The sequence below is a fragment of the Anguilla anguilla genome, chromosome 19 (assembly GCF_013347855.1).
Source record: "Anguilla anguilla isolate fAngAng1 chromosome 19, fAngAng1.pri, whole genome shotgun sequence".
In the NCBI taxonomy this organism is placed as follows: Eukaryota; Metazoa; Chordata; class Actinopteri; order Anguilliformes; family Anguillidae; genus Anguilla; species Anguilla anguilla.
In genome coordinates, this window is record NC_049219.1 from 3,068,830 (window position 1) to 3,085,306 (window position 16,477).

Sequence of the window (16,477 nt, forward strand, 5' to 3'; positions counted from 1 at the left end):
AACTGGAAACTCTGATTCCATGTGCTGTGAGTTAGAGCTGCAGTTAGAGTGTGAGTTCAAACGGAAGCTCTGTCTCCTTGTGCTGTGAATTAGAACTGCAGAAAAAGGATGAGTTTAACTGGAAGCTCTGTCTCCATGTGCTGTGAGTTCGAGCTTTAGTAAGAGTATGAGTTTAACTGGAAGCTCTGTCTCCATGTGCTGTGAGTTAGAGCTGCAGTAAGAGGATGATTTTAACTGGAAGCTCTGTCTCCTTGTGCTGTTAGTTAGAGCTGCAGTAAGAGGATGAGTTTAACTGGAAGCTCTGTCTCCATGTTTTTTTCACAGGGTACAGGTAGATTGGGCTGGGTCACCTGTACCCAGCTGTCTGTCTATGAAGAGTGACCGTTCAATGAATCGTCCAATCGACTTTAGAGGAGAGTTCACAGGTGATCAAAGGTAATGAACTATGTTCGTATTGAATTAGACCTGCAGCAAGAGGATGAGTTTTACTGGAAGCTTTGTCTCCATGTGCTGTGAGTTAGAGCTGCAGTAAGAGGATGAGTTTAACTGGAAGCTCTGTCTCCATGTGCGGTGAGTTAGAGCTACAGTAAGATGATGAGTTTAGTTGGAAGCTCTGTCTTCAGGTGCTGTGAGTTAGAGCTTTAGTAAGAGGATGAGTTTAGCTGGAAGCTCTGTCTCCATGTGCTGTGAGTTAGAGTTGCAGTAAGAGTATGAGTTTAACTGGAAGCTCTGTCTCCAGGTGCTTTGTGTCAGAGCTTTAGTAAGAGGATGATTTTAGCTGGAAGCTCTGTCTCCATGTGCTGTGTGTTAGAGCTGCAGTAAGAGGATGAGTTCAACTGGAAGCTCTGTCTCCATGTGCTGTGAGTTATAGCTGCAGTCAGAGGATGAGTTTAACTGGAAGCTCTGTCTCCATGTGCTGTGATTTAGAGTTGCAGTAAGAGGATGAGTTTAACTGGAATCTCTGTCTCCACGTACTTTGAGTTAGAGCTACAGTATGAGGATGAGTTTAACTGGAAGCTCTATCTCCATGTGCTGTGAGTTAGAGTTGCAGTAAGAGGATGAGTTTAACTGGAATCTCTGTCTCCACGTACTGTGAGTTAGAGCTACAGTATGAGGATGAGTTTAACTGGACGCTCTGTCTCCATGTGCTGTGAGTTAGAGCTGCAGTAAAAGGATGAATTTAGTCGGAAGCTCTGTCTCCAGGTGCTTTGTGTTAGAGCTTTAGTAAGAGGATGAGTTTAACTGGAAACTCTGATTCCATGTGCTGTGAGTTAGAGCTGCAGTTAGAGTGTGAGTTCAAACGGAAGCTCTGTCTCCTTGTGCTGTGAATTAGAACTGCAGAAAAAGGATGAGTTTAACTGGAAGCTCTGTCTCCATGTGCTGTGAGTTCGAGATTTAGTAAGAGTATGAGTTTAACTGGAAGCTCTGTCTCCATGTGCTGTGAGTTAGAGCTGCAGTAAGAGGATGATTTTAACTGGAAGCTCTGTCTCCTTGTGCTGTTAGTTAGAGCTGCAGTAAGAGGATGAGTTTAACTGGAAGCTCTGTCTCCATGTTTTCTTCACAGGGTACAGGTAGATTGGGCTGGGTCACCTGTACCCAGCTGTCTGTCTATGAAGAGTGACCGTTCAATGAATCGTCCAATCGACTTTAGAGGAGAGTTCACAGGTGATCAAAGGTAATGAACTATGTTCGTATTGAATTAGACCTGCAGCAAGAGGATGAGTTTTACTGGAAGCTTTGTCTCCATGTGCTGTGAGTTAGAGCTGCAGTAAGAGGATGAGTTTAACTGGAAGCTCTGTCTCCATGTGCGGTGAGTTAGAGCTACAGTAAGATGATGAGTTTAGTTGGAAGCTCTGTCTTCAGGTGCTGTGAGTTAGAGCTTTAGTAAGAGGATGAGTTTAGCTGGAAGCTCTGTCTCCATGTGCTGTGAGTTAGAGCTACAGTAAGAGGATGAGTTTAACTGGAAGCTCTGTCTCCATGTGCTGTGTGTTAGTGCTGCAGTAAGAGGATGAGTTTAACTGGAAGCTCTGTCTCCATGTGCTGTGTGTTAGAGCTTTAGTAAGAGGATAATTTTAGCTGGAAGCTCCGTCTCCATGTGCTGTGTGTTAGAGCTGCAGTAAGAGGATGATTTTAGCTGGAAGCTCTGTCTCCATGTGCTGTGAGTTAGAGCTGCAGTAAGAGGATGAGTTTAACTGGAAGCTCTGTCTCCATGTGTTGTGTGTTAGAGCTGCAGTTAGAGGATGAGTTTAACTGGAAGCTCTGTCTCCATGTGCTGTGAGTTAGAGCTTTAGTAAGAGGATGAGTTTAACTGGATGCTCTATCTCCATGTGCTGTGAGTTAGAGCTTTAGTAAGAGGATGAGTTTAACTGGAAGCTCTATCTCCATGTGCTGTGAGTTAGAGTTGCAGTAAGAGGATGAGTTTAACTGGAATCTCTGTCTCCACGTACTGTGAGTTAGAGCTACAGTATGAGGATGAGTTTAACTGGAAGCTCTGTCTCCATGTGCTGTGAGTTAGAGCTGCAGTAAGAGGATGAGTTTAACTGGAAGCTCTGTCTCCATGTGCTGTGTGTTAGAGCTGCAGTAAGAGTATGAGTTTAACTGGAAGCTCTGTCTCCATGTGCTGTGTGTTAGAGCTGCAGTAAGAGGATGATTTTAACTGGAAGCTCTGTCTCCATGTGCTGTGAGTTAGAGCTGCAGTAAGAGGATGAGTTTAACTGGAAGCTCTGTCTCCATGTTTTGTTCACAGGGTCCAGATAGATAGGGCTGGGTCCCCTGCACCCAGCTTTCTGTCTATGAAGAGTGACCGTTCAATGCATTATCCAATCAACTTCAGAGGAGAGTTCACAGGTGATCAAAGGTAATGAACCACGTTCGTATTGAATTAGACCTGCAGCAAGAGGATGAGTTTAACTGGAAGCTTTGTCTCCATGTGCGGTGAGTTAGAGCTGCAGTAAGAGGATGAGTTTAACTGGAAGCTCTATCTCCATGTGCTGTGAGTTAGAGCTTTAGTAAGAGGATGAGTTTAACTGGAAGCTCTATCTCCATGTGCTGTGATTTAGAGTTGCAGTAAGAGGATGAGTTTAACTGGAATCTCTGTCTCCACGTACTTTGAGTTAGAGCTACAGTATGAGGATGAGTTTAACTGGAAGCTCTGTCTCCATGTGCTGTGAGTTAGAGCTGCAGTAAGAGGATGAGTTTAACTGGAAGCTCTGTCTCCAGGTGCTTTGTGTTAGAGCTTTAGTAAGAGGATGATTTTAGCTGGAAGCTCTGTCTCCATGTGCTGTGTGTTAGAGCTGCAGTAAGAGGATGAGTTCAACTGGAAGCTCTGTCTCCATGTGCTGTGAGTTATAGCTGCAGTCAGAGGATGAGTTTAACTGGAAGCTCTGTCTCCATGTGCTGTGAGTTAGAGCTGCAGTAAGAGGATGAGTTTAGCTGGAAGCTCTGTGTCCATGTGCTGTGAGTTAGAGCTTTAGTAAGAGGATGAGTTTAACTGGATGCTCTATCTCCATGTGCTGTGAGTTAGAGCTTTAGTAAGAGGATGAGTTTAACTGGAAGCTCTATCTCCATGTGCTGTGAGTTAGAGTTGCAGTAAGAGGATGAGTTTAACTGGAATCTCTGTCTCCACGTACTGTGAGTTAGAGCTACAGTATGAGGATGAGTTTAACTGGAAGCTCTGTCTCCATGTGCTGTGAGTTAGAGCTGCAGTAAGAGGATGAGTTTAACTGGAAGCTCTGTCTCCATGTGCTGTGTGTTAGAGCTGCAGTAAGAGTATGAGTTTAACTGGAAGCTCTGTCTCCATGTGCTGTGTGTTAGAGCTGCAGTAAGAGGATGATTTTAGCTGGAAGCTCCGTCTCCATGTGCTGTGTGTTAGAGCTGCAGTAAGAGAATGAGTTTAACTGGAAGCTCTGTCTCCATGTTTTGTTCACAGGGTCCAGATAGATAGGGCTGGGTCCCCTGCACCCAGCTTTCTGTCTATGATGAGTGACCGTTCAATGCATTATCCAATCAACTTCAGAGGAGAGTTCATAGGTGATCAAAGGTAATGAACCAAGTTTGTATTGAATTTGACCTGCAGTAAGAGGATGAGTTTAACTGGAAGCTCTGTCTCCATGTGCTGTGAGTTAGAGCTGCAGTAAAATAGTTTATCTAAGTTTTGTCTCATGATTTATTCACAGGATTCACTGCTCACTGGATTTAAGTCGTTCAGATGAGATGAGTTCAAAGACACTGTTCTCCACAAAACAGGTATGATATATTCTTTTTCTATTTCAATATTTGAAGTTAACATGATTTTCAGACGATCAGATTGAATATCTAATCAGGTTTATTAATGTTGTAGAGTGCTCTGACCCTCTTTGTCTCACAGATAGACCGGATTCCTTTTTAGGATCCATAAACGATGGCAGTGGATGACTCCAAACAGAATGTTTTGAAGTTCAAAGGCTATATTTGTCACATGCATATACATACATATAGTGAAATGCTGGTGCGACAAACTCCTTGTAGACTGTGCAACATAACGCTTCAATAATAATTATATGCAGAAATAATAAATAAATAAATAAATAATAATAATAATAATGCTAATAATATAAAATAATAGAAGATATCAATACAAATTAAAAGAGAGAAGACTATAAAGAGCAGATATTTAATAAATACGAGCAATACAAATAAGTGAAAAAAGCTAAGTCCTAATATAAGTCCTAAATTAAGTCATTGGAAGCAGTGCAACCTATGATATATCTTACAATAAGTACAGTAAAGAAAAAAGAAAAATACAAAGTAAACCGTCGGACGGTAAGGTGCTGCAGTGTACATTGAGGTAAAGGTGCTATGTGCTTGATGTGAAAATACTATTTCAGGACAGTTGTCCAGGCAGTGCAGTTAAAAGCACTGATGTCCTGAGGGAGGAAGCTCCTCCTAAGTCTCTCAGTGCTGGTCCTGTGGCTGCGTAGGCGTTTGCCTGACCACAGCAGCTCAAACAGTCCGTCGTTGCGATGGAAAAAGTCCTTCATAATCCTCTTTGCTCTGCTTAAGCACCTCCTGGGTTACAGGTCCTGCAGAGTGGGGAGTGTGGTCCCCATGGTACGCTCTGCTGACCGCACCACCCTCTGCAGGGCTCTCCGGTCCAGAGAGAAGCAGTTCCCGTACCAGACGGTGATGTTCCCCAGCAGGATTTTCTCAATGGTTGCAGAGTAGAAGGTTTTCAGGATCTTCTTGGAGACTCTGAACTTCCTCAGCTGTCTGAGGTGATACAGGCGCTGCCTTGCCTTTCTCACCACAGTGTCGGTGTGCAGTGTCCATGTCAAGTCCTCTGTGATGTGGACACCGAGGTATTTGAAATTGCTCACCCTCTCTACCGGTGACCCATTGATCTGTAGAGGGGTGTCGGTCCTCAGCCGTTTCTTCTTACAGAAGTACACCACCATCTCCTTGGTTTTGCTGACGTTCAGGAAGAGACGGTTGTCCTGGCACCACAGTGACAGGTCTGCCACCTCCTGGAGATAGGCCTTCTCCTCGTCGTTCGTGATCGGGCCTACCACCACTGTGTCGTCAGCAAACTTGACGATGGTGTTGGACTCAAACCTGGCCACACAGTCATGTGTGTATAGGGAGTACAGCAGAGGGCTCAACACACACCCCTGGGGGACTCCAGTGCTGAGGGTGAGGGGGTTTGAGGTGTGCTTACCCACTCTAACCACCTGGGGTCTGGCGGCCAGGAAATCCAGTATCCAGGCACAAACGGAGGTGTTCAGTCCCAGGTCAGTCAGTTTAGCAGCCAGTCTGGAGGGGACTATGGTATTGAAAGCTGAGCTGAAATAAATGAACGGCAATCTTACATAGCCCCCCCTCTGTTGTCGAGGTGAGAGAGAGTGGCATGCAGAACCTGACAGACTGCATCGTCCGTGGATCTTTTGGGGCGGTAAGCAAACTGCAGAGGGTCTATGGTGCTGGGAAGAGAGGAGCAGATGTAGTCCTTGACTAGCCTCTCAAAGCACTTCATCACCACCGAGGTGAGTGCTACCGGGCGGTAGTCATTCAGGCAGGCTGGGGAAGCGTTCTTGGGTACAGGGACAATGGTGGACCTCTTGAGGCATGTGGGGACCACGGACTGGGCCAGGGAGAAGTTGATTATGGTGATGAACACAGGAGCCAGGAGATCAGCGCAGGTCTTGTCCGGAGATTCCGTCTGGCGCTGCTGCTTTCCTGGTGTCCACCCATTTCAAGGCTCCCCTCACATAGTGCTCTGACAGGATGAGTGAGCTTGCAGCTCCAGGGGGGGAACTTGTGTTATACACGCTAACTGTGCTAGCCGCCGGGCTAATGTTAGCATTGTTAGCCTTTAAACGTGCATAAAAAGAGTTCAGCTCCACTCTGTCCTTGTAGTGATGCTTTGCATCCTTGATTGCTCGCCTCAGCCTGTAGGACACCGCCTTGTACTCCGTCATGTCCCCAGACACCAGTCCCCTGTTATAGGCAGTGGTGCGTGCGTTCAGAGCAACGCGGATGGATCTGTCACCCCACGGTTTCTGGTTAGGAAAACACTTAACTTTCACCGTGGGGATAACTTTGTCCACCACCGTTGTAATGAAGCCGGTCACCACTTTCGTAAACACGTTGACGTCATCAGAGGTGGACTGGAACCTGTCCCAGTCGACGTCATCCAGCGCGTCCTGTAGAGTGGCCTCTGATTGGGCGGTCCAGCGCTTGACCTCTCGCGACACCACCTCTTCCCGTACCATCCGTTGTTTGTATTCTGTTATCAGGAAGATGGCGGCATGGTCTGATTTGCCAAATGATGGTAGAGAGGTAGCCTTGTAGCCCTCCTTGAACGGTGAATAGCAGTGATCAAGTATCTTGTCCTTTCGGGTAGGACATTTGACGTGTTGGTAAAGGTTTGGCATAACTTTTTTAAGGTGTGCCTTGTTGAAGTCCCCTGCCACGATGAGGGCAGTGTCTGGGTGCTTGGTCTGCAGTCCGCTTAGCACATCATGTAACACCGACAAAGCCTCGTCGTGTCCGCTTGTGGTGGAATGTAAACGGCCCTAGTGATCACTGCGGAAACTCCCGGGGCTGGTAGAATGGACACTCAGCACTCAGTTTGTATAGTTAGCATTAATGTATAATTAATGTAGCATAAATGTGTTGCACTGAGAAACTTAATTCAACTCAACAACTAAATTATTCCAAGGACATTCGTGATTCATCACAAGTAGTGTCCCTAAAAAACATAAATCAGGAGCAAAAGCTGCATTTCGAATATAGGCTTTAGACCTGCTGCATGTTGTGTTCTAAAGTATCTTTTCCTGTTCTGGCCTTCCTACAAGAGAAAACACGAGACATTGCAGGCATTTAGCAGTCACTCTTATTCAGAGCGACTTACACAACTTTTTACACAGCATTTACATTGCTTCCTTTTATACGGCTGGATATGAACTGAAGCAATGCAGGTTAAGTACCTTGCTCAAGGGTACAACAGCAGTGTCCTACCTGGGATTCAAACCTCTGACAAGCCCAGCTCCTTACCCATTATACTACACTGCCATCCATAATAAAGCAAGGCTTTGTTTCCATGGCTCTGATACAGCAACCCACTTCATGTGTTTATTTCACACGGAGACAGCACACCCTCTTCATGTGTTTATTTCACTCTGATACAGCACACCTCTTCATGTGTTTATTTCACACTGATACAGCACATCTCTTCTTGTGTTTATTTCTCACTGAGACAGCATACCCTCTTCATGTATTTATTTTACTCTGATACAGCACACCTCTAAATGTGTTTATTTCAGTCTCTCCTGCGCACTCTGATGAAGCTGAAGAAGACTGAAAAGTTGAAACTGTTTCAGAGTCATCTGAGTCAGGGTTGCCCAGAATGCTTTAATAGTCTTTCTGAAGATCCTTCTGTACTGGATAAGCTTATGAAGATCAAGGAAGTGTTCAAGAGTGATCAAATTGCTGATTACCCAGAATGCACTGAGAGAGGGCAGGAGGATCCTGAGGCCTTGTACATAGTTGAGAAGATGCTGGAGACCTGTGGCATTGAGGAGTCTCTGAAGATCACACTCCATATCCTGAGGAACATGAAGAAGAAGGATGTCACTGACCCACTGGAGAGAGACGAGCAGCACAGTAAGAATTTTCTCTCATTGCTACTGTGGCTATTAGAATGCTGAAATGAGTTTAGCCAGCAAATATAAAAATAGTACAAAATAACAGAGTACTGATTTATAGTATTCACACTTTGATAATAGTGTTTTACATCAACAGTCTTGCATATAAAAAAACATCACACACAACATGCACAGGAAGGCATTTCAATTCAAATATAGCATCCAGCAGTAATAATGGGGGCAAGCAAATGCACATGAGATTAAATGTTTCCGAAAGACTTTAAAACCAGGAGCCTTGGGATCAAAAGCCAGTTACTAAACCACTGTCCACCGATCATAATAATTATAAGATAATTAAATTACTGCATGACCCATGAAGACCATATTTACCTTAAAGACTCATCATATTATGAACAATTAAGAAATTGAATGTTGAAATGGAAATGAATCGTTTTTATGTTTTCATTGTTGTGTGTACAACAGTTTGTGAGAAGTGTGAAACACTACTAGAGGTATGGGCAACACTACTTGAAGGTGCAGTTATAGCATATAGGGCATATCTTCATGATACATAACAAGTAAACCTTGCCTGTTAATTTCACAATGTGTCCTCATGATACAGAATTATTTCATATTAACAGAAGAGATGTAACAGGGCTGGCTTTGTTTCGCATGTGTAATCAAAAATATTGTTAACTGTTCCATGTTTCCTACATTGGCGTTAATCAGTAATAACCTCTTGTTACCAAATTAGTTACAATTTGACTACATATGTATAGCTACAACTTAATGTGCAACACTTTGAGAGCTGTGTAAAACATTGTGAAAACTTTCTGCATAAGTATTTTTTGTCTATTTCTGTTATTTTAAACATTGGTTCTCATATTTCCTCTCCTCAGATGAATTCAAAGAAAGAGCCCAGCAGGCACTGAAAACTCATCTGAAGAAGAGGTTTGAATGCATATTTGAAGGTTTAGCAAAGCAGGGCCACCAGACCCTCCTCAATGAGATCTATACAGAGCTCTACATCACAGAGGGGGGAAGTAGGGGGGTCAATGATGAACATGAGATCAGACAGATTGAGATGGCATCGAAGAGACAAACCACACATGAGACTGCAATCATCTGCAATGACATCTTTAAGCCTTCACCTAGACAAGAGAAACCAATCAGAACCGTGCTTACTAAGGGCATCGCTGGCATTGGGAAAACAGTCTCTGTGCAGAAGTTCATTCTGGACTGGGCAGATGGAAAAGCCAATCAGGACATTGATTTCATCTTCACTCTTCCTTTCCGAGATCTGAATCTGAAAAAGGAGAGAGAATTTAGTCTCATGGAACTTCTGCAGCAATACTTTCCACAACTGAAAGAGATCAAAAGTTTTGAAGATGATGAAGTCAAAGTTGTGTTCATCTTTGATGGTCTGGATGAGTGTCGACTTCCTCTAGATTTCCAAAGCAATGAGATCTGCTGTGATATAACAGAGTCATCATCATTGGATGTGCTGCTGACCAACCTCATTAAGGGGAATCTGCTTCCCTCTGCCCTCCTCTGGATCACCTCCCGACCCGCAGCAGCCAATCAGATCCCTCCTGGGTGCGTCCACCAGGTGACAGAGGTACGAGGATTCAATGACCCACAGAAGGAGGAGTACTTCAGGAAGAGAATCGGAGATCGGAACAAGGCTAGCAAAATTATCTCACACATAAAGTCATCCAGGAGTCTCTACATCATGTGTCACATACCAGTCTTCTGTTGGATTTCTGCTACTGTTCTGGAGACAATGTTGGATAAAGTGAGTGGAGACCTGCCCAAAACTCTGACTGAAATGTACACACACTTCCTGCTCATTCAGACTAATGTGAAGAATGAGAAGTATCATGGCACCAATGAGACAACCCCAAAGAAAAAGTCAGCATCAAATACAAAAATCATCCTGAAACTGGGGTGGCTGGCTTTACTACAGCTGGAAAGGGGCAATCTGATATTCTATGAAGAGGACCTGAGAGAGATGAGCATTGATGTCAGTGAAGCTTCAGTGTACTCTGGGGTGTGCACAGAGATCTTTAAAGAGGAGTGTGGGTTGAGTGAGGAGAAGGTCTACTGCTTTGTGCATCTGAGCATTCAGGAGTATCTGGCTGCCTTGTTTGTGTTTCATTCATGTGTTCATAAGAACAGAAATGTACTCAGAGCAACAAAACAACAAAACAACAAACCTCGCAGACGCAGAGTAAAAGTGCAGCTGTCTGAGTTACACAGGACTGCAGTGGATCTGGCCTTAGAGAGTAAGAATGGACACCTGGACCTTTTCCTCAGATTCCTTCTAGGCCTCTCTCTGGACTCCATTCAGACTCTATTAGGAGGAATACTGACAAAGACAAGAAGCAGTTCACAGAGCATTAAGGGAACAGTCCAGTACATTAGGACAAAGATCGAAGATGAATCTTCAGCAGAAAGGACCATAAATCTTTTCCACTGTCTCAATGAACTGAATGACAACTCTCTAGTGGAGGAAATCAAGAATTTCCAGAGATCAGGAAAACTCTCTAATGAAAAGCTGGAACCACACCAATGCTCAGCCCTGGCCTTTGTGTTACTGATGTCAGAGGAGATCCTAGATGAGTTTGACTTGAAGACCTACAACACATCAGCAGCAGGTTATCAGAGACTGCTACCAGTACTTGGGAACTGCAGGAAGGCCATGTGAGTATTATGTAATTATTAAAGTAGATAATGATAGCATGTTTTTATAAACACTTCATAGTTAAAGTGAAAATAGAATACAATAAAATTGTCAGGCAAGTGAGAATTATGATTTTTGAGTCAAGCTATTTTAACAGATTGTGCCCTCATTTAATGAATACAGAAGTGGCATCAAATGTAAAAAATGAATCCAACATGTAAAATGTATTTTATTAGATTTAATTTACATATTATCATTAAAGATACCAGTTATTAAATACATCATGAATTCCTTGTTAGGCAAACCAATGTGATGGATCAATAATGGTCCAAACATACAACTCGCAGATTTAAATGAAGGGAGGGTATAGTATGTTACAGTATTAATATGAACATATTCCCCATCAAATAAAAAAATACAAGCTACACTTCCTTTACACAAAATTAGATGGACAAGGAAAATAAATAATATAATTGTGAAAAAAATGAATGAAAGGGACCGCAGAATCACAGCTTGTCTGTCCCACTGTGACCCAGGATGGTAAAATAAGCAGCTAAAGAATCAAGACCAGAGATCCAAGACTGTGATCATAAAAGGCACAGCTGAGAAGCCAGGCAAATGGCACAAGATCAAAGGCTCACTTTTGCTTTACAGGCCAACACTATGGTCTTTATTGAACTAACATGTGTCCTTAACTTTGATTTGGACAAGTAAACACAAGTTTTACACTTATTCTTATCTAACTCCGTTTGGGGAAGTAGTTCGAACTGTGTTTGTGTAGAAAAAAAGAATCCCTCCTTTGAAATGTCAGTCAGTTAAGGACAAATGTTGATTGAATCAAATCCATGTTTTTTAAAAAGGGGGAAGAATCCCCTTTTATCCCTAGTCCATGCATAGATAATTTGTGAGTGGGAGATGACCAGAGAGAGCCTGCTCAGTCTGTACCCCTCTTACATTGTTCATGAAGATGAGATATTTTTTCAACATTATGATTAATGTAATGCTGGGTTTGGTTTGGGAGAGGCAAGTGTGGTTGTGAATGAAATGTTTGTGTTACTGTATTGTGAGATTAGGTCAGACAGTAAATGCACCATGTTACAAGGCCAGTAGTACCACCCTGGTCTGTGCTTTATTCTGGTGTAGGCTGACCCAGTATCCAATAGTGCCTGTAGACAGAGTTAAAACAGGAAGGTAGAGGAATTGTAGGATATAAGGGGTGTCAGGGTGAGGTCTTCTCAGGGGACTGTTAAAGTGCCTGTTTTTGAGGTAATTCTGTGGCTTATCTCAGGCTAAAGTCTGACCTGTACAAGGTTCAGAAGTTTCCTAAACCCTGGAAAAAGTTGTTTCCTTGGACAGCACCATCAAATGTATCACTATTCCAAAATGAACTCAAAGGCATCATTAACAGTTCCTACATAGCTTTGGTTTCACTACCTGGTTATATGTAACACCAGCAGAACAGACAGACTGCACTACATGGTTATATATAACCTCAGCAAAACAGACAGACTGCGCTACAGAACCTGGTTACATGTGAACAGATCACTTTTTTGCATTCCTGTTTCTAAAGTGAATCTGGCTTTTGTATTGTGCTGGCTGTGTGTTGGCTTGCAATGCTGTGAGTAGTTAGTCACAGTTACCAGCAAAAGTAAAGAAGCAGAGCCTAACTCACTATCCACTCTGAGAGATGTTATTTCTTTTTATTTTGGTTGTATCTGTGCCAAATGCCAGAAGAAAGGGGGGCATTTGGGTAAGAATTTCATCTGTAGAACTGTCAGAGTTCTGTCCAACAGGACGTCTAGCCTAATTCTCAGGCCCAAAGTGCTGCAGTTGGAGATTGTAGCAAAGAACGTCCTCAGAGCATCACAAACTTAAAATCCTCAACATCACTCTTCAATCACTCGCGATTACTGTTACATTGCACATATCAGATTTTACAGTATATTGCGCTATTTAATCATATAATTATATATAAACCCTTCTTTGCAGACTGAATTACTGTGACCTCACAGAGAAGTCCTGTGAAATTGTGGCCTCAGCTCTTCAGTCATCAAACTCACCCCTGAGAGATCTGGACCTCAGCAACAATAACCTGGGAGATTCAGGAGTGAAGCTGCTCTGTGCTGCACTGATGAGTCCAAACTGTAAACTACAGACACTGGGGTGAGTTGTGCTGTGCACGGTGTGACCTTAATTAAATAGAATTAGTGATTATGGATCTGTGCAGTGAAAAATAGGGTTGAACAGAGAGCTGAACCTGAAGAATTTCTTGTAGTTCACTTTGTTGATCCCCTTTATGAATTTAAAAGACTCAATCAAATAACCATGAGTCTACTTTTACTAAGCTTGAAGAAGTTAAGCATCTGCAGTCTTTCCTCAAAACTTTTATCTTTCATACCAGGAACCAGTTTGGTTTCCCTTCTTTCTACCTTTTCCAGATCCTCTATATCTTTCTTGTAGTACAGTCCCCAGAACTGCACACAATTCTGTAAGTGAGGTCTGTAACTTTTTCATTCAGGTGCAGCAGCACATAATTTAGTCAGACCCAAAATTTTGCACTGAAAAGCTTCTTAGGGATAGGGTCTAGAAGACAAGTAGAAGATTTTGAGGAATTAACTATGGCATTAAACTCCATGAGATCTATTGGAGCACAAGAGTTCAGATAGGCCGCCTGTCTTTCTGAAGATTCTTCTGAAGATTCTGCATCCATGCGTTGAGTGGATGGAAGGGCAGACCCTATATGAGGGGTGGTAGGAGAACTTTGAATCTTGCCCCTAATTTTTATAATTTTGTCATCAAAGAAATTCATGAAGTCATTGCTACTAAATGATATTGAGGCACATGGATCAACTTGATTCTTGGTCAGTCTGGCAACAGTGTTAAACAGGTGCCTAGGATTGTGTCTATTTTAATCTATTAAAGTAGAGAAGTATGAGGAACGTGCTGTGGAGAGGGCATGTTTATAAGTTAGTAGACTGTCTTTCCAGTCCTGGAGGAATACCTGCAATTTAGTAGAACGCCATTTGCGCTCAAGTTGGCGTGAAGCTTGCCTGAGAGCACAAGTATGGTCATTGTACCAGGGTGCTAATTTCTTATAGCGGACTTTCCTCTTCTTAAGAGGTGCGAGAGTATCCAGGGTTCTGGAAAGTACGTAATTTGTATTGTCTGTCAGCTGATCAATTGAGCTAATGCTTGCATTTTTGTATGTGTTTGGGTGGGAGCCAAGAAAATCCCCACAGTGCACAAATGAGCCTGGGAGCTCATTAATAAAAGCATTTGCAGTCCTGGAGGAAAGCTTACAGCTAACGTAGAATGAAGGATCTGGTGACACATGACAGACTTGTGAAAGTTGGAAAGTAATTAAATAATGGTCTGATAGCACAGGGTTTTTAGGCATAACTGCTATATTTGCTATTTCTGTATCATAAGTTAAGACCAGATCAAGAGTATGGTTATGAGAATGTGTGGACTGATGTATATGTTGATCGAAGCCAATAGATTCAATGATAGACAAGAGTGCTGATCTGAGAGGATCACTTTCACTATCCACGTGAATATTGAAGTCCCCTACAATTACTACTTTATCTGAATTAACAACCAGGCTGGAAAAGAAATCAGCAAATAAGTAAACACAAGTGTTACACTTATTCTTATCTAACTTAGTTTGGTGAAGTAGTTTGAACTGTGTTTGTGTAGAAAAAAGAATCCCTCCTTTTAAATGTCAGTCAGTGCCTGCTCAGTCTGTACCCCTCTTCCATTGTTCAAGAAGATGAGGTATTTTTTCAACATTGATTAATGTAATGCTGGGTTTGGTTTGAGAGAGGCAAGTGTGGTTATGAATGAAATGTTTGTGTTACTGTATTGTGAGATTAGTTCAGGCAGTAAATGCACCATGTTACAAGGCCAGTAGTGCCACCCTGGTCTCTGCTTTATTCTGGTGTAGGCTGACCCAGAATCCAATAGTGCCTGTAGACAGAGTGAAAACAGGAAGGTAGAGGAATTGTATGATATAATGGGTGTCAGGGTGAGGTCTTCTCAGGGGACTGTTAAAGTGCCTGTTTTTGAGGTAATTCTGTGGCTTATCTCGGGCTAAAATCTGGCCTGTACAAGGTTCTGAAGTTTCCTAAAGCCTGGAAAAGCTAAATGGTGTCTCCTTGGACAGCACCATCAAATGTATCACTATTCCAACAAAAGGAACTCAAAGAGATCATTAACAGTTCCTACATAGCTTTGGTTTCACTACCTGGTTATATGTAACACCAGCAGAACAGACAGACTGCACTACATGGTTATATATAACCTCAGCAAAACAGACAGACTGCGCTACAGTACCTGGTTACATGTGAACAGATCACTTTTTTGCATTCCTGTTTCTAAAGTGAATCTGGCTTTTGTATTGTGCTGGCTGTGTGTTGGCTTGCAATGCTGTGAGTAGTTAGTCACAGTTACCAGCAAAAGTAAAGAAGCAGAGCCTAACTCACTATCCACTCTGAGAGATGTTATTTCTTTTTATTTTGGTTGTATCTGTGCCAAATGCCAGAAGAAAGGGGGGCATTTGGGTAAGAATTTCATCTGTAGAACTGTCAGAGTTCTGTCCAACAGGACGTCTAATTCTCAGGCCCAAAGTGCTGCAGTTGGAGATTGTAGCAAAGAACGTCCTCAGAGCATCACAAACTTAAAATCCTCAACATCACTCTTCAATCACTCGCGATTACTGTTACATTGCACATATCAGATTTTACAGTATATTGCGCTATTTAATCATATAATTATATATAAACCCTTCTTTGCAGACTGAATTACTGTGACCTCACAGAGAAGTCCTGTGAAATTGTGGCCTCAGCTCTTCAGTCATCAAACTCACCCCTGAGAGATCTGGACCTCAGCAACAATAACCTGGGAGATTCAGGAGTGAAGCTGCTCTGTGCTGGACTGATGAGTCCAAACTGTAAACTACAGACACTGGGGTGAGTTGTGCTGTGCACTGTGTGACCTTAATTAAATAGAATTAGTGATTATGGATCTGTGCAGTGAAAAATAGGGTTGAACAGAGAGCTGAACCTGAAGAATTTCTTGTAGTTCACTTTGTTGATCCCCTTTATGAATTTAAAAGACTCAATCAAATAACCATGAGTCTACTTTTACTAAGCTTGAAGAAGTTAAGCATCTGAAGTCTTTCCTCAAAACTTTTATCTTTCATACCAGGAACCAGTTTGGTTTCCCTTATTTCTACCTTTTCCAGATCCTCTATATCTTTCTTGTAGTACAGTCCCCAGAACTGCACACAATTCTGTAAGTGAGGTATGACAAAGGTATTGTATAAAATAAGTATAACTTCCTTGGTTTTACAGGGCTCCAGACTAACTTTTTACATTGGTTGCACTGGTGCGCCTAACTTTTTCATTCAGGTGCAGCAGCACATAATTTAGTCAGACCCAAAATTTTGCACTGAAAAGCTTCTTAGGGATAGGGTCTAGAAGACAAGTAGAAGATTTTGAGGAATTAACTATGGCATTAAACTCCATGAGATCTATTGGAGCACAAGAGTTCAGATAGGCCGCCTGTCTTTCTGAAGATTCTTCTGAAGATTCTGCATCCATGCGTTGAGCGGATGGAAGGGCAGACCCTATATGAGGGGTGGTAGGAGAACTTTGAATCTTGCCCCTAATTTTTA

At 42.6% G+C, this 16,477-nt stretch overlaps 1 protein-coding gene across 1 annotated transcript in view; it reads left to right on the forward strand.

Annotated features, from left to right (window-relative positions):
* Positions 1-1,570: 1,570 nt before the first annotated feature.
* LOC118218884 (NACHT, LRR and PYD domains-containing protein 12-like) overlaps positions 1,571-16,477 on the forward strand; it is a 36,799-nt gene continuing 21,892 nt past the window's right edge. Inside the window, exons 1-6 of the mRNA XM_035401611.1 lie at positions 1,571-1,675; positions 4,176-4,245; positions 7,800-8,139; positions 9,020-10,823; positions 12,793-12,966; positions 15,597-15,770. Coding sequence (XP_035257502.1) covers positions 1,611-1,675; positions 4,176-4,245; positions 7,800-8,139; positions 9,020-10,823; positions 12,793-12,966; positions 15,597-15,770 — 2,627 coding nt within the window. The 5' untranslated portion in view covers positions 1,571-1,610. The remainder of the gene's footprint in view (positions 1,676-4,175; positions 4,246-7,799; positions 8,140-9,019; positions 10,824-12,792; positions 12,967-15,596; positions 15,771-16,477) is intronic.